The following is a 25,623-nucleotide window of genomic DNA, read 5'->3' on the forward strand; positions in this document are numbered from 1 at the left end:
ACATAAATGAAATCATACACTATTTGCCTTTTTCTGTCTGACTTATTTCACTTGGTATAATACCCTCTAGGTCCATTCCTGTTGGCACAAATGGTAACATTTCATTCTTTTTCGTGGCCAAGTAATATTCCATTGTATAAATGCACCGCCATTTTTGTATCCACTCGTCTGTTGATTGGCACCTGGTTTGCTTTCAGATCTTGGATATTGTCAGTGATGCCGCAGTGAACATAGGGGTGCATATGCCTTTTTGAATTAGTGTTTTGGATTTTTTCAGATGTATACAAAGAAGTGCAATCACTGGGTCATAAGACAGTTCCATTTTTAATTTTTTGAGGTATCTCCATACTGCTTTCCACAGTGGCTGCACCAGTCTGCATTCCCACCAACAGTGCAAAAGGGTTTCCTCTTCTCCACATCCTCTCCAGGGCTTGTTGTTTGTTGGTTTATTGATGACAGCCGTTCTGACAGGCATGAGGTGACATCTCGCCGTGGCTTAAATTTGAATTGCTCTGATTAGTGCCCTTAAGCAGCTGCTCTGTGCCAAGAAGAAAAGCCTGGTGTGTTCAGTTCCCTGTCAGCACCTGTGTGTAGGAGTGTGTGCACATGTGTGTGAATAGAGGCAAGTGTGCTTTGGAATACCTTGAGCATATGGTTTTTCCTTAATTACACACATCACTCAGGTAAGGATGTAAGGGCTCCTTCATGGCTTCCAAGTGTTTACCGTCGTAAAGATGTGAAATACGCTTTTCTGGCTTAGTCCGTATTTCATTTGCAGCCGGTTGCTGGGCATTTGTCTTCCTTAAGGCCCCACGCACCTTTGTATCAGACTAAGGATGGGAAAGGCTTTAATTAATATTCCATAAATAAAAGTTACTACTTGTCCTGGAGAACGTACCTCTTACAAAAGGGCACTGGAACCTCAGGACAGTAAAAGCCGCTTGGCCTAGAAACATTGCTGCAGAAATAAACACTGGTTCAGACTGCGGTCACTTTGGTTTTTATTGTTTAAGTAAAATATTGAGGCCTGTTCTTGCTCCCTCTCAAAAACAAACATTTTGTTTGTGTGAAAGGCATATAAGTAAAGAGAAGAATGAAAGAGAAAGAAGGCCCTGGCCAGGGAGCTCAGTTGGTTAAGGCATTGTCCTGATATGCCAAGGTTGTAGGTTGGATCCCTCATCAGGGCTCATACGAGAAGCATCCAGCGAATTAGTGGAACAACAAATCTCTCTCTCTCTCTTTCTCGAAAATTAAAAATATATTTTAAAATGTTAAAGAAACAAAAGAGGAGGTGACGAGGAGCTAGTTCTACTGGGAAAATTCTCCAGCCCCAAGTACATGCCCCCTGGGTTTCTCCTCCTCCTTGGGGAAAAGTCCTTTGTAGGTTGATGCTGGCAGGTGAGAAGACAGGTATTTGTCTCTGGCTGGTGTGGCTCAGTGGACTGGGTGCCGGCCTGTGAACTAAAGGGTTGCCGGTTCGATTCCCAGTCAGGGCACATGCCCGAGTTGCAGGCCAGGTCCCCAGTAGGGGATATGCAAGAGGCAACCATACATTGATGCTTCTCTCCCCCTCTTTCTCCCTCCTTTTCCCTCTCTAAAATATAAATAAATAAAATATTTTTAAAAAGAAAACAAAACAGGCATTTGGTCTGTGGAAGAACATAGATAGGATTTGCATTTTAGTCAGAGCAGCACACACTCCATAACAGAAAAGTGCCTTCAGAGATTTACAAGTCAACATCCAAGTACTTGCCGATTAATCATGTATAACCCGAGTACAGAAGCACTAAGCGGCTGTATGATAAGTTGCAGGAGAAACTGGAGACCAGAGATAACGTAGGCAGGGCTTCTCAGAAGTCGTGTGAAGGCCGGGAAAGAGGAGACGGAAGGAACGTAGTAGAGGCGGCACCATTTCTGCCACATCCATATAAACCCATCACGTCTGTCAAGTAGATTAACTAGCTCACTGAATGCTTGATATTGCTTCGATATAAAAACAGACTGTGCATGTGAATTTGGGTTCTCAAGAAAGCCATTTCTAAAACTCCCTTAGCTTCTGTAAATGTCTTTCTCTCGCCTTGAATTCCATTTGCAAGGGAAATAGGATCATTGACATGACTCAAGTTCTGCAAGATGTCAATGAATCTGTAGAGTCGATGTGCCTCAAACAGTGCCGGAGAGCCTTTAACTTTCTAAAACATTGGGCAACTCACTGGACGGACTTGACAGAACTTTTCCGGGGTAGATACAATCCTGCTTGCAGTAAACTCTACACATTTTTCATGTACAAAATTAGACTTAACACTACTTCTCACACATTCATGTGGGTGGTTTATATCACTGGGGTTGAAGGAAATTTGATTTCCAGGAACAGGTGATTTTTCTATATTTTCCAAAAGCACACACAAATTGCATGAATTTCATTTTGTTACTTTCAGATACATGGCTAACATATGGGTATTGAGGGTTTTACCTCCTTTACCCAAATACCTCTTTTTTAAAAAGAAATGCAGTGGCTTTTATAGACAATTATTTATCCATTGCATATATAGGATTTTCTAAATTGACTCCCTAAAAAGCCTAAAACTTTGCCTTCATCAGGAATTGAATGATAAAATTACCAATAGACATCAGGAGGATTATTCACAATAAAATATATGCATTATTCTTCAGCGGGTTCCCAAAAGAAATAAAATAAAAGATCCCATTTATTTTCTCAGATGAAGGGAGTTGTTCTCTGCTGTCCTTCCTCTCTCCCTGTCCCTCCTACTCTTTGCTCATCTTCTCTTCTACAAATTCTTTCCTCTCCCTCCTTTTTCCTTCATTTTCTTTCACCTTTTCCTTCCTCTCCTCCTCCTTCTGGGTTGTGGAGAATGCACATGTAACCTAGCCCAAGTATTGAGACACAAAAAGTCAGGAAGAATTCTGGGGAAAAAGAAAGAATAGGAGGTTTCATATTATGTACTTAAAGAGTAAGTGAAGTCACTGTCCAAGTTCAAATTTATGAGGAAAAATTCCCTTACTTTTCTGGCTTGTTGATCAAGTGTCCTTACTCTCGATGTCCATATTTTGGTTCTTTGAATTCTCATTGAATTTTTTAACAAATCCTCACAGAATCTCTGCCCTCTCAATGACAATAACCAAGGAAAGTACTTCCTTCTCTCCTTTTCTTTGTTTATATTTCTATGGATTCTTTCATTATTTTTATAGTCCTAAGATGCTTATGGAATGTGGGATCATCTGATGAAGATCGGTTGATGCAAAGATTAGGGTGGACCGGCTGAGAAAGCTGCAGGGTCCCTGACCACTGTTTTTTGGAAGGATGATGTTGATTATTGCTAACATGATTTTTTTAAATATATTTATTGATTATGCTATTACAGTTGTCCCATTTCCCCCCCCTCCACTCCATCCTGCCCACCCCCCTCCCTCCCACATTCCCCCCCCATAGTTCATGTCCATGGGTCATACTTATAAGTTCTTTGGCTTCTACATTTCCTGCACTATTTTTACCCTCCCCCTGTCTATTTTCCACCTATCATCTATGCTACTTATTCTCCATACCTTTACCCCCCTCTCCCCCTCCCACTCCCTTATTGACAACGCTCATGTTCTAGTTGTTTGCCTAGTTTGCTCTCGTTTTTGTTTTATGTGTGGCCATTAATAACTGTGAGTTTGCTGTCATTTTTACTGTTCCTATTTTTGATCTTCTTTTTCTTAGGTAACTCCCTTTAACATTTCATATAATAAGGGCTTGGTGATGATGAGCTTCTTTAACTTGACCTTATCTGAGAAGCACTTTATCTTCCCTTCCATTCTAAGTGATAGCTTTGCTGGATACAGTAATCTTGGATGTAGGTCCTTGCGTTTAATCTTGGGTAATGTAATTATGATGTGCTTTGTTGTGTTCCTCCTTGGGTCCAGCTTCTTTGGGACTCTCTGAGCTTCCCGGACTTCCCAGAAGTCTATTTCCTTTGCCAGATCGGGGAAGTTCTCCATTATTTGTTCAAATAAGTTTTCAATTTTTTGTTCTTCCTCTTCTCCTTCTGGCACCCCTATAATTCGGCTGTTGGAACGTTCCAAGGTGCCCTGGAGGTTCCTAAGCCTCTCCTCATTTTTCCAAGTTCTTGTTTCTTCATTCTTTTCTGGTTGGATGTTTGTTTCTTCCTTCTGGTCCATACCTTTGATTTGAGTCCCAGTTTCCTTCTCATCACTACTGGTTCCCTGTACATTTTCCTTTGTTTCTCTTAGCATAGGCTTCATTTTTTCATCTGTTTTTCGAACAGATTCAACCAAGTCTGTGAGCATATTGATAACCAGTGCTTTGAACTGTGCATCCGATAGGTTGGCTATCTCTTCCTCGCTTAGTTGTATTTTTTCTGGAGCTTTGAAGTGTTCTGTCATTTGGGCCATTTTTTGTTTGTTTGTTTGTCTTGGCGCATCTGTTACTTTAAGGGGCGGAGCCTTAGGTGTTCACCGGGGCGGGGTAATGCTGGTCGCTGAGCTGTGACGCTGTACGTGGGGGAGGGGCCGAGTGCGAGCAATGGCGCCCGCCTCACTGTCCTCCGGATTTCAATCTTTCACTCTGATACCCACAATCAAACTGGCCACTCTGGTGCTGGTTCCCGAGTAAGTGGGCCTGTGCACACTCTATGCCCCTGTGGGTCTCTCCAACGACCTCTCCTGTGAGGCTGGGAGTCTCTCCTGCTGCCGCCCCAACCCCCAGGGGCGCTTTCAATCAGAGGTTTGAGGCTTTATTTCCCCTAGCTGGAGCCCTGGGTTGCACGGTCTGTTTCGTTGCCCACCATTCGTCAGGTTTATCTGTGGGCGAATGTGGTGCCGCAGGGTGCTACCCACCACTCTGCCTGCCCCACTCTCCGCCACTCTGAGTCCAGCCCTCTGGGTTTATCTGTGCAAATGTGGGGCCGCAGGGGCCGCAGGGGCCGCAGGGTCTGCTAGTGCTCGGACTGCCTGCGCCATTTGTCCCACACTCCGCCAGTCTCAGTCCCACCACAGCCACGCGAGTCCTCTCCACCCCGGTGCCCGTCTCCGCCCCTCCTACCAGTCTGGATGTGTTTATTTTCTATTTCCTTGGTGTCAGTCCCCCTTGCTGTTCGATTCTCTGTCAGTTCTGGTTGTGCGAGAAGGCGCAGTGTGTCTACCTACGCCGCCATCTTGGTTCCCCCTCTGATTTTTTTTTTTTTTCATGAATTACTCTTTCTTCTTTTGTGGTCAGAACATAAATGGGAGACTCTGATACCCCTCTTCATCTTGCCAGGTTGGAGGGTCATTTTGCTGCCATGCTTACAGCTCCTCCCTGCAAATATTTATAACTTAAAAATAAGGCATATGCTTTATGATTCCAGAATGCCTTAGCTGCTCATTCTTTCTAATTTAGCAGAACCTATTTTAACAGGTTTATTATTTTAAGTGAGGCAGAGCAGGGCTCCTCGTAGCTTCTTAGTACCGCAACCTTGACCACGAAAGAGCAGTTAGGAATGAAATGTTTGTTGGAAATATTCGAAGGAACATTCCATATCTTTAATCACTGGGGTCTCCTCTTTGGGCAATTCTTTTCATACATTAAAGTTGCCTACAGGACTGAGAAAAAGAAACACATCAGCCTGAGAAACAAACACATATTAGATTCCTGAGAATTTACCGCTAGACAATCTTCTCTGCACTTTGGCTCTCTCAGCTACAAAGCAATGGTAATCATATTGACCTGCTACCTAGGTAATGGCTGAAGTCATCGCACAGCAGCTTTTAAACTAATAAATGAGCTCGCTGCCAAGGGAAAACAATTGGGGGAGTAGAACAATGCAAAAGCACTTCAGCAGTGATGACACTCAGCCCGAAGCCTCCAGTATATTCAGAGGAGGGAGAAACACTCCTTCCCATTAGTGGAAAACAAAGGGCCCCACTTCTGTGTTCCCTGCTCTTTCATCAGTGATGTCAGCCTTTGGGAATTTTAATTGGAAATTCAATTTGGGGTAAGACCCAGAGGAGAATTGAACTTCCAATCCCAACTTGTTAGCGGAATTAATGTCACCCCTGTCTTTGTGATTGAATTCATCTTATATATATTTTAAAATGATGCCAAATCATTATTTCTTGCCAACTAGGCAAGAAACAGCCTTTGAAACATACAGGAGATGGCAATGTTTGCTCCGCGCCAGGGTTGAGCAGCTGCATATCCTGTGTTGAGATGTTCCGTTTGCAAGTCCAGGGAGGGGGGGAACCTGAGTGGGACTCTCTCCATCCCCGTGTGTGGCAGTTCCGACTCGCCCCGTGGTTGGACCTGGGTGTTCTTCACCTGGATTGAGAAATTATCAAGGCCTCCAAGTATATTTCTAATAGCCCTTGCTAGAAATGTATAATCTCTACTTTCTTGAGATCTCGTACACTGACAATTTCCTACCTCCTAGTGATGCCGTAGCCATTTGCAAGGTGGTAATGCAATGCCTTACTCACGTGCTTGTGGTGATGCTGGTGTAAACTAAGCTAATGCCCTGCCAGTCCTATAAAAGTATAGCACATACAATTATGTCCAGTACGTTATACCTGACAATAGACGACTCTGCTTCTGGTTCATGCCTTTACTCTCCTTTTTATCATTAGAGTATATTCTTTCTACTTATAAAAAACGTTTGCTCTCAAGCAGCAGCCTCATACATCCCGTGTTTACCACCTCCCTTGATTGCTTCATTTTGTCTTGTGCTTGATTTAATCTCATGCTGTGTTGTGCAGTAACACGCTGTAGGCTTGTAGCCTCGGAGTAATAGACTGTCCTTCGAGCCCAACTGTGTGGTAGGCTAGGCCGCCTGGACTACGCACTCTCTGATGTTCGCTAAACAATAGAATTACTTAACAAAGCGTTTCTCAGAACATAGCCCCGCCCTGAAGTGGCACATGATGGAAGGAAAAAAAAAACCCAACACCCCTCTTTCATCCTACAAATGAACCCCCTGTGTGGATTGATTTTTATCAATAAGGCCCAGCTTTATTGGGCAAAGGAGTCCAGGACCTGAAATCAAGGACATTATTCTGTGATCTTACAAGTCACTGTCCCTTTGGGGTCCTGAGTTTGCTGAATTTTGAAATAAAGTTGAACTAGCTATTCTCCAAGGTTCTTATATTCTTCTCTCTCTTGTTCCTTCTGGAAAGCATTATTATTCCCATTTCCCAAAGACATCAAGAAGTTAAGTGGTATAGACCACCCACTGTGACAGGAAAGGGGCTGGGAGAGGACATCCCTGAGCTGTAGGCAGCCTTTGAGCTAAGATTCAATTCTTTCTTTCTATTCCCAGGAACAAAAATTGCACCTAGAGGGCAGAAAGAAAATCAAGTTACAGCTCCTAGTAATTACATTTCCTGCAGTAACTCAGAATATAAATCAGCGACTAACTGGGTCCCTGTTAGTTGACCACAGTTGCAGGTTCTTTTGTCTCTGTCAAGAAAATAAAAGAAATACTTGTTCATATTTTTATAAAATCATGAAAACAACAAGTCGGACACTTGTAAATGACAAATTGAGCTGTGGTTAGGCTAATGAGTATTAATCATGGTGTATTACAGCAAAGAGCAGTGCTGATGCCTCTCCCCTCGTTGTGCTGCTTTGAACCCGGGGACTACTAACATAAACAGAAATTCCAGGGCGTCATGAAAGAGGACCCACACTCAAACAGTAGGACTTGTCTCTTGTCCACAGGATGCTATGGTTTGATGGATGTTCCACTTTATAAATAATTCTTCCTGAAAATGAAATACTAAACCAGTCTGTATCATAATCCCAGCCTCCCAGCTCTCTGACTGTACATTTGAGCAAGTCCGTTGATCTCTTTGCACCTCAGTTTTCTTCCCTGTGAAATGGGTTGTTGTGCGGTTCAATTAAAGGCAGACTTGTAAAGCATTTGGAACAGTACCTGGTGCACCATCAGAGCTATAATGAATCAGTACCTGTGGTTATTTCTCCCTATGCAGTAGGATGATCATTTAAACCCACACACTCCACAAGGTCTCCCTTTATGTCCAAGTGCAAGGGGCAGAATGGAACCATTGATGTAACTTGAGTTTTATTGAAGTCATTACTCTTAGAACAGCCTCTTGGCAGGGTGCCCAGGTGTTTGAGGTCCTAAGCCTCTCTTAGTGTCACAGTTGACCACTAACGCTACACCCGTTTTGTCAGAAAGACAGTGCTTTCCTAAGAATAATTCTCTTCTAAAGAATCATTAGCTGGCAAATCTCCAGCCTTTTCAAGACTGTTTTACTTAAACAGTTGAACCATTCAATCAACAGTGTGATTGAGCCTGAAAGTCAAGAGAGCCCATCAGGATGCTCAGTGGGCTCGTGGCTGGTGTGTGGCTAGTATGATGCTGATGTGTGGCTGATGCGTGGCTGGTATGATGCTGATGTGTGGCTGGCGTGTGGCTGGCATGTGGCTGACATGTTGCTGGTGTGTGGCTGGCATATTTCTGGTGTGTGGCCGGGCTGTGCTGAGCGGCCCACCAGCAGGCAGAGGGCTGATCCTGGCAGGTAAGTTCTGTGTTATTGATAAGGCAACTTTAACAGTGACTCAGCTAATCCATCCATCGATCAACTCCTTGGAAAATATAGAATAGAAGCTCTTCAGAATCCCAAATCTGTCATTTTTCTCACTACCAGCATTTTAAGAAGGTTTGTTCATACACTTGTCCTGAATTCTTTTGTTCTGGCTGGAAAATCTGCAAAACGAGGCCAGTGTCTTTCTCCCTTCTTTGGTCGACACCAGCCTGGACCAAACAGGAATCGTTAGAAATGGGCATGAATCATTCTGAGGTCATTGAGAGGAAGACGCTCGTAGGCGGTATCATTGTCCTTATTTCTCCAGAGGTCCAAGCGTGGCTTCTTCCATGGCCTTCAGCTTCTATGATGTGATGGAGTCACCAAGCAGAATGACACCAGGCCTGCAGAAAGCAGCTCACACAACAGAGGGAAAGGAAGGCTAAGCCTTTGTTCAGGATGGAGTTGTCAGCAATGCTGGTAGCACCGACAGTGGCCCCTGGCGTCTTGATGATGATAAATGGTGCATGAGGAAGGTCCTGGGGATGATAGAGTCTGCAGTACTCATAAATATGCTTCAGATGAAGATCTGATCGTGCATCAGGGACAAACGCCACTCATAATCGTGGTGCCGTTAAATAAGACTTTTTATTTTATGCTTCCAGTTTTTCCATGAGCTCTTAAAGAATTGGTTCACCAGATTTCCAGATTAAAACGTGTGATGGTAGACATTCCAATAGAGGTTACACAACAGAGACCAGAAGACAGAGCAATACTAACTGCCTGGGAGCATCCCTGGGCCTTAGACTCTAACCGGCCAAGCTGCTTCCCAAAGCGCAGCCTTTCTTTCACCCTTTATTGCCTTCGTTCTCTCCTTCCCCCTAGCACTCCTGCTCTGCTGCCTGGGAACTACCTGCCCCAACTACAGTACTGAATACCTACTCGGTACTGCGCCCTATAGTGTGACTTAGGAGACAGCAACAACATACTGAGTGTGGGTCACTGTTCTCTGCTGCGCTAGCTTGCTGTTCCCACAACACTTGCCGTGTAGGTGTTGGGGGCACAGGCTGGTGTCACTGCCCCCCCCAGCAAAGCACAGGAAGCATGCAGAAGTAAAGGTTGCCATTCCAACAAGTTGCAGTAGGAGGGACTTACGAAGGACTTGCTATGGAAATGGGGCGTGTGCTAGGTAATGTGGTGGAGGGTTTAAGGAGGCAAAGCTTTGCTCAGAGTTGAATGCTCTCAGGAAGGAGGAGCAATTTGATGAACAGGCATCTTCATAAGTCTGTTCTATGTGGGAGGGGAATGAAGTGATGCTAAGGCTGTAGTCGGTAACAAAGCAACACTCACATTAGCCAGGATGGGGCTGTCTGGTCACTTTTGTGGCTTGGGCGATGCTCACATTTTGTCTGTGTTCAGACTTGTATGGAGTGGTCTTGTGTTTGTCTTGGTCCATCCTAGACGGTCACGGGGTGGCCCTGTCTGACGTTGGTGTACTGGAAATGGTTATGTTTAACAGATCACCTGGGCTCAGCCATGATGCCAGGCCGGTTCCTAGAAATGTCAAGGCCAAGCTGACAGTCACATGCTTGCTTCTGGACAACAGGGGCTGCCTTTCTCTCTCTCAGTGGCATAAATAAGGTGAAGTGCTGGTCCAAATTCATATAGCTGATGAGCTGAAGATGCGTAATGTTAATACAACTCTATCTAGTCTCTAAGCCCAAATGCTTAACAATGATTTGATCTCATTTTGCTTTCATGAAACTTCTGTTTTCATCTTCCTGGATTTCTCAAGGAAATCCAACCAAGCTTCCTGGCATATTCTGCAGGCAGAATTGCACTGAATCTTGAGAACAACATTGGCCACTGACTTCAGTGAGAACCCAGGCCTAATAGGACCTAAGCCCTCTCTATTTCTAGGACAGCCTGTTGTCCTCCACATTGTACTCCTTTGTCGGAAATCAGGTTGTGTTCAAGTATCTACACTTATGGTGCAAACACCTCTAGTCAGTGCTTTCCAGACTTTCGGCTCCAGCCGCCTGGTTTGATAGAGGAGGGGTCTGTGGAAATGTGGAGGGGGTTGGAGGAAGGCTGCTGTTCCTTCCACAAGGCCTCCCTTCACATTCAGTCTTTTCATGAATGCTCTGCAGGTCCAGAGAGGAAGTTTAAATGTGGCATCATCATTCTGCTTTGGACATTACACTGCCCCAAACCTCTGGTTACCCTCCTGCCCCATGGCGACCCCTCTCCAGCCATTGAAGGCATCCTGTGACCTCACCTCTGCCTACTCTTTCCCTGTGAGGCCTGCGTACGCACACTGCTCCAGCTGCATAAAGTGACACCTCAGTGTTTGAGCATCACGGTTGGAGCACAGCTGCTGTGCTCTACTATGTCTCCCCACCATCACCTGCTACAGGCTCAAGTTCATGACCAATAAAAACAGACCTAGAGAAGCTAGCAGAATGTTCTGAATCATGCATCTGAAATAGCCTGGTTGCTGTGACCACTCAACTAGCCACAAATGGTTTCTGAAGAAACAATTTTATGTCCTCACACTTGTGACTGAATCTCTTGGTGGTTAAAGTAAAATTGTTCGTGGATAGAGAATTTGCCACATCTATCCCTTGATTTGAATGACTCTTTAACCCTTCGGGGCAAGGGTGTAGAAAGAAACACCCTCAGAAGGCAGAGGGAAGGTGGACCTTGGCCTAGCCCCCCTATATTCATACACATGCTCCCCTGTCCTACTCAGCTCCGATGGCATCCCTGTCAGCCTCAGTGCCTTTGCACGCACCCGCTGTGCCCACCATACTCTGTCTCCTCCCGCTTCCTTATCCTCTAATTGTCCTGAATGTGTTTATCCATCCAAGTCTAGGAATCTTGAACAAAGGATTACTCGCCAGGTGCACAAAGACATATGTACAAGGATGCTCTTTGCTTTATGTTTGTGTTAGGATAAAAATAGGGACAAGTCCATGAGCAGGTTAGGTAACTTGCTGTGTCCATCTATTCTGTCGTTAGTATGCAGCTGATAATAGGATGCCAGACGGGTGAAAGATCTCCATGACACGCTGTACTGAGGAGTCTTAGGGGCCAAGGCCACATGGTGGGTGATTTCTCCTGCAATCCTGAGTAGAGTCCTGAGTTGGGGGGTGGAGGAAGAGATAGGAGGGGAGTTAAACATCAGTGGACCCAGGTCCCTAAAGGGAAAAAGCATCCCTAACAGAGACCTTACTGAGGTGTTCAGATCATAAACCATGTGTATTTGCACTGTTCTTTTATTGACGGAATCAGAAGTCATGTGTAATTTTTACAAAGCAACACCGCACCTAAATGAAGCCAGGGCTGCTGTGATCCTCAGTGTATTTGATCGAGGTCAGAAAACCTGCTTTCAAATTCATCATCTACTGTTCACTAGATGTCTAGACTTTTCTTATCTGTGTTACCTTCACTTTCCTCATTTGTGTGTCTCAGGAGCTGGGCAAAATAAGCTCTACGGTCTCTTTGTTGCAAGGTTCTGGGTCTGTTCTTCTTGAGGCTTGGGCAGCATTGGTAAAAATATTAATTGCAATGCTTTTTAGTGATTATCATGGGATGGGCACTCTTCCAAGTGCTTTACGTGCAGACCTGGAGAATCATAGCAACTCTTTGGAATAGATACTGTCATGTCCGTTTTGTGGAAGAAGAAAACGAAGCCCAGAGACTTAAGTTTCTTGTCCAAAGTCACACAGCTAGAACGTGTTGGAGCTGGAACTTAATCCCAACCAGTCTGACTCCGGAATCCATGATCTAAACCACTCTTATGCCACAGTGAGAAGCCAACCTTTATATTACTGCAGGATTTAAGGATTCATACCGGAAATTAGTGTAAGGAAACAAACCTGAAGAGCTGATGTGAAAAGTGTAGACAAATGTGAGAAAATTAGTTGTAAGAGCCCAAATGCAAAAGGAAAGCAAAATTTTACATTTTAACTATCTTTATGAGGCGTCATTTTCTTATACCACATTGTGACTGTACCGACATACTTCCGTATAAAAGTACAAGAAAAACCCTCGCTACTACTTTATTCTTGCGCATTTTTTTCTCGGAATCTAACGCCATCAGACGCACGTGGCATTGATGCTTCCGATTTTAATTTCACAGATGAAAGAACTCGGTGTCATCTTCTACAACTGCAGCTGCCTGGTCCTAGATTTACAAAGGATATTCGCTTTATACAGTTCATTAAAATTCAAGAGCAGGGTGCCGCAGACCTGGTCCAAGAGGCTCTATGGAGTCTATGACAACGAGAAGAAATTGCAGCTTCAGTTGAACGAAACCAAATCTCAAGCGTTTGTGTCGGTGAGTTGCCCTCCTTCCCCCCCTCCACTCCCCCTCCACAGGCCCTGTATTAAGTTGGAATGTTCCAGTGTGATCTTAGGCTGGGCAAAAATAAATTCTACAGATCAGCTCTGCGGCATTCCTTGAAGAGTTCCCATGTGTCCACTCAGGCCCAGTCACATGCTATCTCTGTGATGATGACCGTCCTGTGACGGTGACAATAATAAATATTAATAACCATTCTTAATTCCAGATACTGTGTGTTAACTGATTTGACCCTCACCATTGTCCCTTAAGGTAGACCCAGGATGCAGAGCCACCAGCTCGCAGGGCTCCAACTCCAGATCCTCTCTTTGATGCTCCACATCCCTGATGCCCAGACTTGTTTCTAGCAATAGGACCCTTTGATGAACCAAATCTGGGAGCCCCAGGGTGTAAACCAGACAAAAGCAGAGCTGTTGTGCAATACTTTATGGATGCTAGAGGGCAAGAGACCCACCCAGAGGGGAAGACCCCTAGCAGAGCTCTCAGGCCTCTGACTTCCCTGAAAAACCAGCACCCCTCCCACCTTCGCCCACCTCCCCTGCCGCCCCTCCACCCGCTCACCACCCTGCTGCCCACACGCCACAGCTACTCCACTGTGTTACTGGCAATGGCCTATAGCTCTGTCATCAAACTTTAAAGCACTCAAGAACCAGTTGGGGAGACGGTTTAAAACACATGCTTACAGCCTCCCCATCCTTCCCCAGGACCCGATCACTGCACCTCGGGCAAGACCTTGGAGCTTTGATTTGCATCAAGCTCCTGAGTAGATCTGATGCTTAGAGAAACTTCTCTAAACCACACTCCTGATTTAACTTGGCCGTTTCTCCATTGATTGATATCAGTGCCTTTGTGCCTACGACTTTTACATCACTGAAGAGAGTTTCACTGAAGAGTGATTTGTATCCTTGTAGCCTGGTACAATGAAAGCACACGTTTCCACCATCTTTCCGTGCCAACGTAATGGTGCGCGTGAACGTCCTGGCTGACGCTCTCAAGAGCATCGATAATGCTGAAAAGAGGGGCGAACACCAGGTTCATTCTCATGGGGTCGTGCTGTAACATCATCATTTGGTTTCTTACTGTGATGATGAAACGTGGCTACCTTGGCAAGGCAAGAGCAAATGTAGAGACCAGCAACTCTATACCCAAATGAGTTCCTCCTGGAGAACAAATCCGGCTTCTGGGATGTGCAAGGAGTTCGAGAAATTCCTAACTGAGACAGAAAGTGGGCATTTGGACACCTGTCAGGGATGCTTTAGGATCCCCTCCAGAGCTCAGATCCTCATCTTCTCCACGCTAACCTGCAGGACAATTAAAGCAGAGCCAACAGGCTGAGGGAATAAAATAACTTGAATATTTAATTTGTTAACAGAGGTAAAAAATGAGTAAGATACAACCCCTAAAATCAAGCTAGTAACAGTCTAGGTAGGGAGATGAGGCAAGGGCAAGTTTATAAGTTGGAATATGCTAAACAATTCAACAAGAGCATCATATTATGGGAGGAAAGCAGAAGGATACATAGCCCCTGGGTGGGGATGTAAGGAAGTTTCGTGGAGGAGATAGTATTTGAACAGGAACTCAGAGAATGCGTAGGACTCTCATGGGCAAAAATACAAAAACCCATCAGCCAGAGGGCTCCTGGCACGAAGGCACAGAGGCAGACAAGGGGGGAGATGACCTTGGAGCGGTGACTCTTCCAGCTTGGTGTGAAGATAGCATGGTAGCCGGCAAATGAGGGAGGCAGAGTGATGGGGGAGGCTGTAGATACTTCCCTGCTAATGAGACCAGACTGGACTCGGGACCAGGAGTCCTGAGAGCGGCCTATGATTGTTTTCTCACATCATGGAGATGAGGAAGTGAGTCAGGGAGACATACAGATGTCCCTGCGAACAGCACTGGTGCCCAAATGAGGGGACCAACCATCGGGAGTGGGGGGGCCAACACGGGAGACACTGTAGGGTCACTGGCCCTCGTCTTGGTGACAGATGGAGTATCTATGTGTGTGCCAGGAAGAGTGTGGACCTAGCACTGGTTTCTGTTGGTTTTTATTCTTTTGTTGTTGTTTGTTTGGGGGAGTGGGTGCTTGTTTATTTTTTATTAGATTTTTTTGTAAACTTTGGAGCTCATCTTCATTGCAAAAGAAAATTATTGTAAATGATCAGAAACCCATTCTGATACTCACCTCTCAAGGTGACTCTCTGAGCAAGGGCACTGGGAGGGCGTGTGACCTTCAGCGCTCTCCTTTCTTACCCCTGCTCTCCTCACCTGGACGTCAGGCCAACAGCTCCATCTTCCCTCTGTCTGATCTTGGACAGAGGGTGTCCCCGCCAGCACAGTGTGGGTTGTTGGTCCCCAGCATTTGAAGAGGAACCCCAACCGCCATTACAGGGGAGCGTGTGATGGAGGGCCCTCTCGGTATGGGCTTTCCAGGCAGTTCCAGAAACTGTTTATTGGGCCTTTTGATGTTAAACACCTTTTACATTTTTTGTGCTCAGTGCTTGCCATGGCATATGGTTTGTCAGAGTAAGGCACAAACTACAGAAAAACCACTTTCAGTCCTTTTCCGTGGAAAAATGATGAGAAAATCAAAGTACATCTTTCCCATTCTATAGCAACTTGGTCTAAAAACACCACTCACTTTTTTAAAGATGGAAACCACTTTGAACAAGAGAAAAATCTACCTCAAGTATAATTTGCCTCTTTTTCATTTTGCTTAAGTGTTTCAGAATATCTTCTTTTCCCCTGTCTCTCCTGATGGATTTGGGCATCTTAATAAATCTCTCAGGTTTTCCTCTAGAATTATTGATGACCCTTTCTCAACAATCAATACTCCTCTTCCTGACTTAATGAAAAATTAGGGGGAAGAAAACAAGCTTTTTAGATTGTATTGAATGTTTTTATAGCCACATCACCATTGGGATGAAATGACTTCTAGGGTAAATTGCTTGCTGTGTGTACATGTGTGTTCTGTGATGTACATGTGTGTTCTGTGGTGATGCCCGAGGAAATTAACAGCTGTGTGTGACAGAGAGGAACACCAGGGTCACATAGTGTGGAGTTGGAGCATTTCTCCAAAAATCAGAGATGTCTGTACGGAAAGCAAGAATTCCCTCCCAAAATAGACTTAAAGGACAGACTTGAGACTGATTCTACCACACTCCAACCTCTATATGCCTCACCTCTGATAGGATGGAAAATATATGTGTCTTTTCTCATAGAGAACTGGAAAGTAGGTTTGCAAAAATTTAATTAAAAGCTAAGATCCATTAAAACACTAAAAAAAAAAAAAGAGAGAATCTCCCAGATGACAAAAGTTAACGCTCTAAAAGTTTGGTTTTGTGTCTTCACAGAATTCTCCCAAACTCTTTTGCCCTAAAAACAGAAGCTTTGACATCGATGCCATTTACAGCGTGATAGACGACGCCAAGCAATACGTGTACATCGCTGTCACGGACTACCTGCCTATCTCCAGCACGAGCACCAAAAGGTCAGTGCTGCGTGACCTTGACTTAGAACCTGCCTCTGGGGACAGCAGGGGCAGCTGGAGAAGCCAGCCCAGACACTGAGATGCTATCAGATGATGTTAGGTCGCTTGTCATTCAAATCGGCTGCGTGTGTGCGTGTGCAGCTTACCCATGATGCACCCCTTCCCTCAGTCCATTGTAAGGACTCAGGGTCTCACCCTACAGAAGTACCTCTGTAGTTTACATTAGAGGCGTAAGAACAACTTCAGAATGAAGAGTGGGTTGTTTTCAACTCAAAAAATATTTGAAAAGTAAAATAAATGGGAAATAACATTGTTTTGAAAAACATTTTTTTGAAAAATATTAGTTGGGATGTGCCTAAATGACTCACTGCAATGGAGTAGGTCTGACAAGAGTTCCCTTAAAGGGCACACCACTCTGTTGTATGCGTGTCGGTCTTCATCAAATGCTCAATTGTCATAATGGCTTTCAAGTTAAAGGACAAGGAAACTTAAAATATGTATGTTGTCTGTCAATCCATCCCTCTGTATGAGGAAGGGAGCATCTTAAAAATGGAGAGATTTTCAACAATTCCTCGTTGTTTCAGTGTGGAAATACATGGAATACACTTAGGGGCAGAGCGCATGCCCCTGTGCCACCGAGTACAGGAATTTGTGGCTCCGCCCCCCAACATTTCTCATTTTTGCTTTCTTGCTGGGAATGCAGAGATTTGGGTGCCTTGGAATGGTTTGAATAATACACTCAATCCAGGAAAAGTGTTCCAAGTACACATTGCTGGGAGTACAACCTGAGACCCTTTTAATTTGGAAAATTGCAATTTCAAAATAACCATTTACTGAGGTGAAGTGATTAGGAGTGCCCCACATGGCCTGAGTATTTTTCACGTTGCCAACTTCACATACGCGTAATACGCAGCTTCTTTATGATAGAATTACAGAAGGCGTATTTCACAAGAAAGTAATTTTCCTGGTGACTGTTGAAAAGCATTTTAAGGTGTACATTATTAAAATACTTTTAAATATTGGATATCTTCCAAACATTGGTGGTTTTTTCCACATATTTTCACACCTTTTTTACCCCTCTTTTTAATGTTTTATTCATTCATTGTTTATTGGTTTTAGACTTAGTTCTATACTTCAGCTTCACTTGGGGAAGATTTTGAAACACAGTAGATAGGTTTCGCCTGATGTTATCATTCAGAACGAGAATGTCGCCCAGGTTGGGCTAGGGTTAGATGATGATTTCTCGTGACGGACAAAATCTTCATTCCATAAAGTTCCACAAACAAAATTAAGATCCTTCATGGCCAAGAGGAAGGATCAGTGATTAGGAAATATCGTGGAAATATAAAAGTTAAGGGAAACTAAAAGAATGTTGAAGAACTGGGAACTTAACCTGAAATTTTGCATTTTCATTATTAATCTACCATTTCAGCTCTTATTCAACAAGCATTTTTATCATACTTTGATATTTCAAAACTTTCAATGCCTTTAGCATTCAAAATGAAAAGTCCTCAGAGACATAAGAAGTAGTTCAAACACCCAGGTTATAATTAAATTCTATGAATAAAAATTATTTTAAAAGTCAGACTGGTTACCTGTCTTTAAATCATCCTGGAAAACTTTTTTAGTTGAGCTCTAAAAACACATAGCACAGAAGCTTATGTTGGAGACAGTTAGCAAGAGAAGAGTGGTTTGAGAAGTATTTGGGGAGAGAGCAGTTACTCAAGGCCCATAACGAGTTCTGTTGGGAAGTTGACTCTTGGCTCACAGGTAGGTTTGGAGGTGCAGAGAGGGTGGCACGTGGCAGTGGTCAGTCTGTCTGTGCCCTCTGCCCACATAGCCCAAAGCCTTGTGGGGAGACCTCATTTTGGTCAGGGGCAGGTCTCCATCATCCCTCGGTGCCCTAATCTAGGAGGCTTGCCTTTTTTTCAGCGTATCCTACAAAGTCATGTATATATCACAGGGCAAAGTAATGATCAGGTTCACATCAATGTTCTCTGAAGTCTAGTTAATTTATTTTCCAAAACTAACTTGCTTTCTTTATTTTTATCCATATGAATATTATTTCCACAGGACGTACTGGCCAGACTTGGATGGGAAAATAAGAGAAGCATTAGTTTTGCGAAGCGTTAAAGTTCGACTCCTCATAAGCTTCTGGAAGGAAACGGATCCCCTTACATTTAACTTTATTTCGTCTCTTAAAGCTATTTGCACTGAAATAGCCAACTGCAGTTTGAAAGTTGTAAGTACTATGTTGACTTGGTTATTAATAAAAATGAGTTTCTTCCCTTTGCACATCCGTGAAAGCTATAAGCACACATACGCTTCCAATAAAAACTGGAATAACAGTCTTTGATAGTGAAAGACACTGTAAAAGGTAGGGTAGGCAATTTCTCAAAACAATCACAGCCCCCAAAAAGGAGACTAGAACCCAAGTTTCCTGGTACCCTCGAGAGTCTAGCCCTCCTTGCACACACTTCCTGTTGGGCCCTTTTCATTTCCTTTGAACAGCCTCCTTCACCTACTAGTCTTCTCTGTAAGACGTGGCCCACAGAGCACTGGACTGCGCACCAGCACAGACTCGCCCAACCTTGATGTCCCCTTAGCCTGGCTTCCTGCACTCGCTCCAGGTCTCTTGGGCCACATGCTAATCCAACGCCACCTGCCCTGAAGGAGGCGAGACTGGAAATTGTTATACTCTGAATGAGCTGAGTCTCTGGCTCAACTTTGACTCTCCCCTGGTCCTCACATGTACATTCCCTTCCTCCCCCATGCTGTTCCCTCTTCCTACAACACTCTTCTTCCCCATGCTCCACCTGACCCATGCCCACTAATCTTTTAGCCCGAACTCCACTGCACCCATTCAACAAGTGTTTGCATGGAGACCCCACTCTGCCAGGCCCTCCCCTTAGGGACCCAGGATGACAGGAGCTCTGCCATCAACCTGACACATGGCTTCCAAGATCCCTGAGCCTCAATATCACAGAGCTAACCAGAAGGAGAGAGAGATTGGAGGACTATATGGGGGACCTGTATGTGTTAGGCGGTGAACATGCCCATAGACTTCATTCCTCTGCCCGGGTATGACCCAACCAGCCACATGAGACTGGGCGGGGGGGCGGGGGGGGCCTGGGAGTGTGGTCAGAAAGGCAGCTGTGTTCCCAAGGAGACGAGGGGACAGCTTTGTGAAAGGGCCACAGTCTGCAATTCAGGGCACCCATTGCCCATTTTACACTTTTCCCGCACGGAAGCCCATCAGCCCCTCATGGGCCCTGCATAGCTCCCCAGGGATGCAGCCTCCCCGACAGCCAGTCTGGGTGTGACACCTCATCTCCCAGTGACAAAGAAATGAAAAACAACAACAACCACCCCTAAACCTCCAAATCCAGATTAAATTACTTGCTTCCCACACAACCAGGACAGGACAGGGACAATAAAAACTCCCGCTTCCTGACCCCCACCTGCCACTGAGGCCCTGTCTGCTGGAACCTCTGGTGTGAGATGTCAAGTGCTGTCCTAGAACACTCATCATAAATGACCAGGAAAGTGGGGTCCACCATTTGAACCTCTACAGGACTTAGCCAGCTTCACCCTTCCAACACCGATAGCCATATTAGTTGAGTAAACCAAATGCTCGTAGCTCGCTGTTGGACATTTTACAAAAGAGACCCCAATCTCCACTGCAGCCAGGCCATGCCTTTCTAAGCATCCAGAAAAGCGTAGGTGGAAAAGGAGCTTATGGCCCCAACATCTGGGACACGGATGCGTGAGGAGCTTTTCTAAGCAGAGTGGGTGCCGGAACTTTGTGTGAAACCTGGCTTCGGGAATGGGGCAGCACTGACAAAGCAGATGGGCTGGGATCAGGGCAGAGTATCCATGCCCTCTGAGGACCCCTTGCTTTGTGGGTCTTATCCACGAGGGGCTCCAGGGAAGACACTGAGACTCACAAAGGTGTCCGAGTCCACTGGGTTTTCATTTTTTAATCCGCTCACACATCACTTTTTAAATGTCTTTGCTGTCACAGCATATTCAGCGTCTGACATTTCGTCGGTGAATACAATATAATTTCTACTGTCATGTCTGTCTCCCACATAAAGCTGATTCCCCTCTTTTGGACCACTTTTTGACTTTCCAGAGCAAATAGGTTCTCGGTAAAGCCTCAAGCTGTGATGTTGTCCCTGCCTTAAATTAGGATGTATATTTTGTTCTCTTTTGAATCCATCTCGATTCTACAATAGCTTCCACAAAGGGAAATAGTCGTGTGTGCAGGCACATGTTGGGACGGAGTGTCCGAGTAAGGTCACCGCCGGCTGTCACCGAGTGGTGGGAAGCCTCAATGCCAACACGGCCTCACCTTTGACTTGAACTCACTCACAGGGCAGTAAACCAGGTGGCAGAGTCCCCAGGGCTCTATGTGAACCCTCTGGTGATGTGGATTTTGCAGAAGACAGGCACCAAGGAAGTTAGGTGACCCCGGCAGCTTTGCCTATAACCATGGCGATATGGCCCTGGAAGCAGGTTCCCCCGTTCGTAAGTGGTAGATTTTGGCCTGTGCATCTTGATGTTAGGGTTCTATAAAAAATCAGGATAAAATTAGCAGGGCGGGAGAAGACTTTAGTGATCTTCTAGTTCATTGGCCCTCTTTCCACCCCGGGGAAGGGGAAGGCGAGGTCATCACTTCCTCACACCCAGTGTGAACACGGTAAGTTTTAAAGCAGTAAATGACGTTCCCATTCCTAGGTATCGTTCCATTTTTCTCTCAAACACACATGATTCTGCCACCGCTGGAAGACATTCCAGGAATGTTCCATGCAGTTCTGAAAAGGTGCAACACTTTCCCGTGTGGCAGGGACTTGAGCCCTCTTCTTTGATGGGGTCTTCCTGTGAGCTCAGCCACCACGGAAGGCTCATCTGAGCATTTCCATTGTGGAGAGACTCCCGAGGCAGCAGCCCACCCCCTGCGGCTGTGAGCTCCCCGCCAGAACTTCCGCATCCCTGGCAGGAGGGGATCTGGAATTCTGTGTTTTAGGTCACATAGTTGAAATTCAGGATTCATGATTTGCAGTTGTGATTTTTTTTTATTTCCCTATTAACAGAGCTTTAGACCCAGGTGTTTAAATGCAGAGTATTTATTCCTTTGGCAAAATCTCTCTTGACGTTTGCAAATACCCGGTTTAATCAGCTAGTCATTGACGGGAACCTGCCGCTGAGTCTAATGGATGTGGGACGTGAGAACATCCATTCAGTTCATCGACTCGCTTGACAGAAAGCACCCTGAGGCCCACTTCAAGTCCCGTGCACCCTGATGAGTAAGACAAGGAGGGCTTAACAACCTTCTGGCCCTCGCCCTATTGAAGGAATGAATTCTGTGTTCATTTTGTAGCTTAAAAGTGTTAATTATAGTCGAGTGTGCTCATTTCCTCTCTTGCTGCCTATAGAGATTTGAGAACGAAAATAGCCTCATCTATACAAAGTGACAAGATTGTGGTTTTAATAACCCAATATGAGGTCTGTTGTTGGTATTTGGATAATAAAACCTTTTTGTACTCTGGAACAGGGCCGAAAATGTTCTCTATTCACCTGCCTTACTTATTCATTTGTTTTTGTCTGACAGAGATTTTTTGATCTGGAAAGAGAGAATGCTTGCACTGTGAAGGAACAAAGGGATCACACCTTTCCTAAGTTAAATCGCAACAAGTACATGGTGACGGATGGAGCCGCTTACATTGGTAGGTGTCGGGGCCACGAGGTTCCTTGGGGGGATCACACAGGTTCAGGGTGGGGCAGCTATGCTCCGCACCCCATGGTGAAGAAGCAGAGACTCTGGAGGCCCCGCTAGTGAGGGGGACCGAGCTGCCCCAGAGGTCAGGAAGCAGGAGGGATGTCTCTACAGCTGACTCACCTACTTAGAGATCACATGAGATGTTTCTTCATGAGTGTTTTGCAGAAATTCTATGGTCCCTTTGCCTCGTTTTATAGGTGAGGGGGTGCCTGGGTCATCAAAGGGGGGTCCCGGCCCTTGGGTGAGGACGGCACCCCTTCCCCACTCACAGTACCGCAGCCAGCCTGCTGTGAGTGACAGCTGTCCCACCCCGCCTTTTTTTAATAGTCTAACTTTAGACATTTTACTGACGCTCCTTAAACCTCAGTGTTCTCATCTGTAAGATGAGGCTAATAATAGCTTCTACCTCATTGGGTGACAATTATGCAAATATGTATGCAAATCACCTGGCACATGGATCATGCTGATTCATATTAGCTCTTTTTATTGAGGTAGTAAAGCTCCAGATGCAGAAATCCCGTGTTCTGGTGGAATTACTTACTAACATATCAAATCTGTTCTTCTTTGCCACTATGAGTGTATGTCCAGGGTAACCCCTGCAGCTGGTACCATCACAGGCAGACCAGAAATTATCTGTAAAACCAGAGTGCGTACATCTCAAAGCAGCAACGTGGTTACTACGTTGAACAGATGGTTGAGGTGAGGTTAAAGCAGAGAGGAAGAACATACAGATAGTAGGAAGGACTATGGAAACTGTATTTGTTTTCCAAATTCAGTGAGTGAGGAAAGAAATAGGCCTTTTTAACTTTGCAAAGCCCTTTGTCTTATTTTATTCTCTCAGCAACGTTGCCAATAGCAAGGTGGTTTTTCTTACCTGCAGTTTAGAAACGAGGAGACTTGAGCCGTAAGGTAGGAAAGGACCTCCACGTGCAGATGTAAGGGGAAAGGAGCTGGGTCTGGAATCAGGGCGCCCAGACCCCTTGCCCTCTGCAGCCCTTCAGAAGACACTGAAAAAACAAAAACAAAAATAAAAACCTCATAGACAGACAACAGTATGGTGATGATCGAGGGAAAGGGGGTGGAGGGAGATAGAAGAGGGAAAAGAGGGGAGAAGAGGTGACAGAGGTAGACCTGACTTGGGGTGGTGAGCACATAAAACAATATACAGATGATGTGTTACAGAATTGTAAAAAAAATAAAAATTAAAAATAGACAAAGAAGAAACTGCCACTGGCCAGTGGAGTGACTACCTCCTGGCCCAGTGGGACGATGTCCTGCCGTATTCCACTTGGACTAGTTACGTACGGGTCACATTTGTAGAACAGAGTATTGGAGTTTTTTTTAATGTGTATCATGTGGGTTGTTCTGGAATATGAGCATATAATTTTATTCATGTTGCCCCTCTCACTGCCCCAAGATGTGGTCATTTGAATTTCCTCATGTTCATCAACTTAATGGAGAGTAGAATGAAGTCGGCTTCTTTGTAAGCAACAGGAAAAAACAAACTCAAAATCATTTAATCGAAAGCGAGAACTTCTGGCTCAAGTGCTGGGAGACAGGGGTGGATCGGGTTTCAGGCACAGGCAGATGTAGGGAGTCCAGTCTGCACATTGCGCCCACAGGGTTTGCTGGAAGTAGGATGTCGTGTGTATATTCAGCAGTGACTCATGCCTGTATCCAAAAGTTCTTTTAATGAGTTAAGTAAGTGTTTTGGAGTCAGACAAACCAGTTTTGAATTTACACACCGACACTTTGCAAGCCAGAAGACAGTGGAGAGTCACGCTGTGTCCTCTCTCTGCAGATTCCTGTTTGTAAACGGGGATGGTTTTCTCCCGCTCCCACCCTTTGATGGTGGCATGAGGGACAGATGAGATAACATGAAAAGCCCGGAACACTGCCCCGGATCTATCTGTGTAGATCCTTAGTAAATATTCGTTCCTGGCTGTCTCCCTTCTTCCCTTCTAATGCAGTCTTTTGAAATAGACTTGATTTTTTCAGGGACGTTCTAGGTGTGCAGCAGAACTGAGCACAAAGTGCAGAGACTTCCCATATGTGCTCTGCCCCCAAACATGCACAGCGTCCCCTGTCATCCTCCAGCAGAGGGGCACCTGTGTTCCAGCTGATGAACCTGCAGTGACGCATCACGATCACCCAAAGTCCACAGCTTGCATTAGGGTGCGCTCTCGGTGTTGCACATTCTCTGGGTTTGGACAAATGTGTGATGACAGCATCCTATGATGAATGTGACGTCAGAGTATTTTCAGTGACCTCACAACCCTCTCCCTATTCATTCTTCCCTCCCCCCAGCTCCTGGCAACCACTGATCTCTTTTACTGTCTCCATAGCTCTGCCTTTTCCAAAATGCCAAATATTTGGAATCATATAGTATGTAGCCTTTTCACATTGGCTTCTTTCACTTACTAATATGCACTTAAGTTTCCTCCACCTTGTTCAATGGCTTAAAGCTCATCTCTCTTCCATGCTGAGTACTAGTCTCTTCTCTGCATACACCACATTTTTTCCATCCACCTACTGAAGGGACATCTCATTTGCTTTCACGTTTTGGCAATTATGACTTAACTGCCATAAACATCGTGTGTGGGTTTTATACCAGGGAGCATGATTGCTGCCGAATCGTACGGTAAGAGTGTGTTTAGTTTTGAAACACACTACCAAGCTGTCTTCCAAAGTGGCTGCAGCATTTTGCAGTCCCACCAGCAATGAATGAGAATTTCTGTTGCTCCACACCTTCTCCTGTACAGTACTGTCAGGGTTCTGGACTTTGGCCGTTCTAATAGGTGTGCGGTGGTGTCCATAGTTGTTTTAATTTGCGTTTCCATGACAACATATGGTCTGCAGCATCTTTTCATAGGCTGATTTGACAACTGTGTATCTGCTTTGGTGAAGAGTCTGTCAAGGTCTTTGGCACCTTTTGTGATTGGGTTTTTCATGTTCTTACTGTTCAGTTTTAAGTGTTCTTGGTCGTTTGGGATACCAGTCCTTCATCAGACATGCATTTTGCAAATATTGTCTTCCGATGCGTGGCTTATTATTTCCTTTTCTTGGCCGTGGTTTGCACAGAGCAGAAATTGTTCATTTTAATGAAGTTTAGCTGATCGATTATTTCTTTCATGGATTGTGCCTTTGGAGTTGTATCTAAAAATTCTTCACCAGCCCCCAGTTCATCTAAATTTCCTCCTAGGAGTCTCGTACTTTTGCAGTTCCCATTTAGGCCTATGATCCTAATTTTTGTGAAGGGCGCGAGGTCTGTGTCTGGATTCATCTTGGTGTGTAGATCCCCTGTTTCCCCAGCACCGCCATGCACTGCAAAGACTATCTTTGCTCCATTGTATTGCCTCTGCGCCTTTGTCAGCATCAATTGACTATATTTACATGGGTCTATTTCTGGGCTCTGTGTTTTAATGCGTTTTTAATTGAGTTTATTGG

The 25,623-nt window shown here is 45.0% G+C and overlaps 1 protein-coding gene across 7 annotated transcripts in view; it reads left to right on the forward strand.

The window, feature by feature from the left end:
* The window catches only part of PLD5 (phospholipase D family member 5), a 215,323-nt gene that overhangs the window by 180,414 nt on the left and 9,286 nt on the right, over positions 1-25,623 (forward strand). For 4 of the 7 annotated variants that reach the window (XM_045184584.2, XM_045184585.2, XM_045184586.2 and 1 more), the window contains exons 6-9: positions 12,686-12,883; positions 16,237-16,394; positions 18,468-18,636; positions 22,009-22,123. In XM_045184584.2, coding sequence (XP_045040519.1) covers positions 12,686-12,883; positions 16,237-16,394; positions 18,468-18,636; positions 22,009-22,123 — 640 coding nt within the window. The remainder of the gene's footprint in view (positions 1-12,685; positions 12,884-16,236; positions 16,395-18,467; positions 18,637-22,008; positions 22,124-25,623) is intronic. The other 3 variants (XM_024576041.3, XM_071219591.1, XM_045184587.3) reach the window with 2 other exon arrangements.

This window comes from Desmodus rotundus, chromosome 10 (assembly GCF_022682495.2).
Source record: "Desmodus rotundus isolate HL8 chromosome 10, HLdesRot8A.1, whole genome shotgun sequence".
Classification (NCBI taxonomy): Eukaryota; Metazoa; Chordata; class Mammalia; order Chiroptera; family Phyllostomidae; genus Desmodus; species Desmodus rotundus.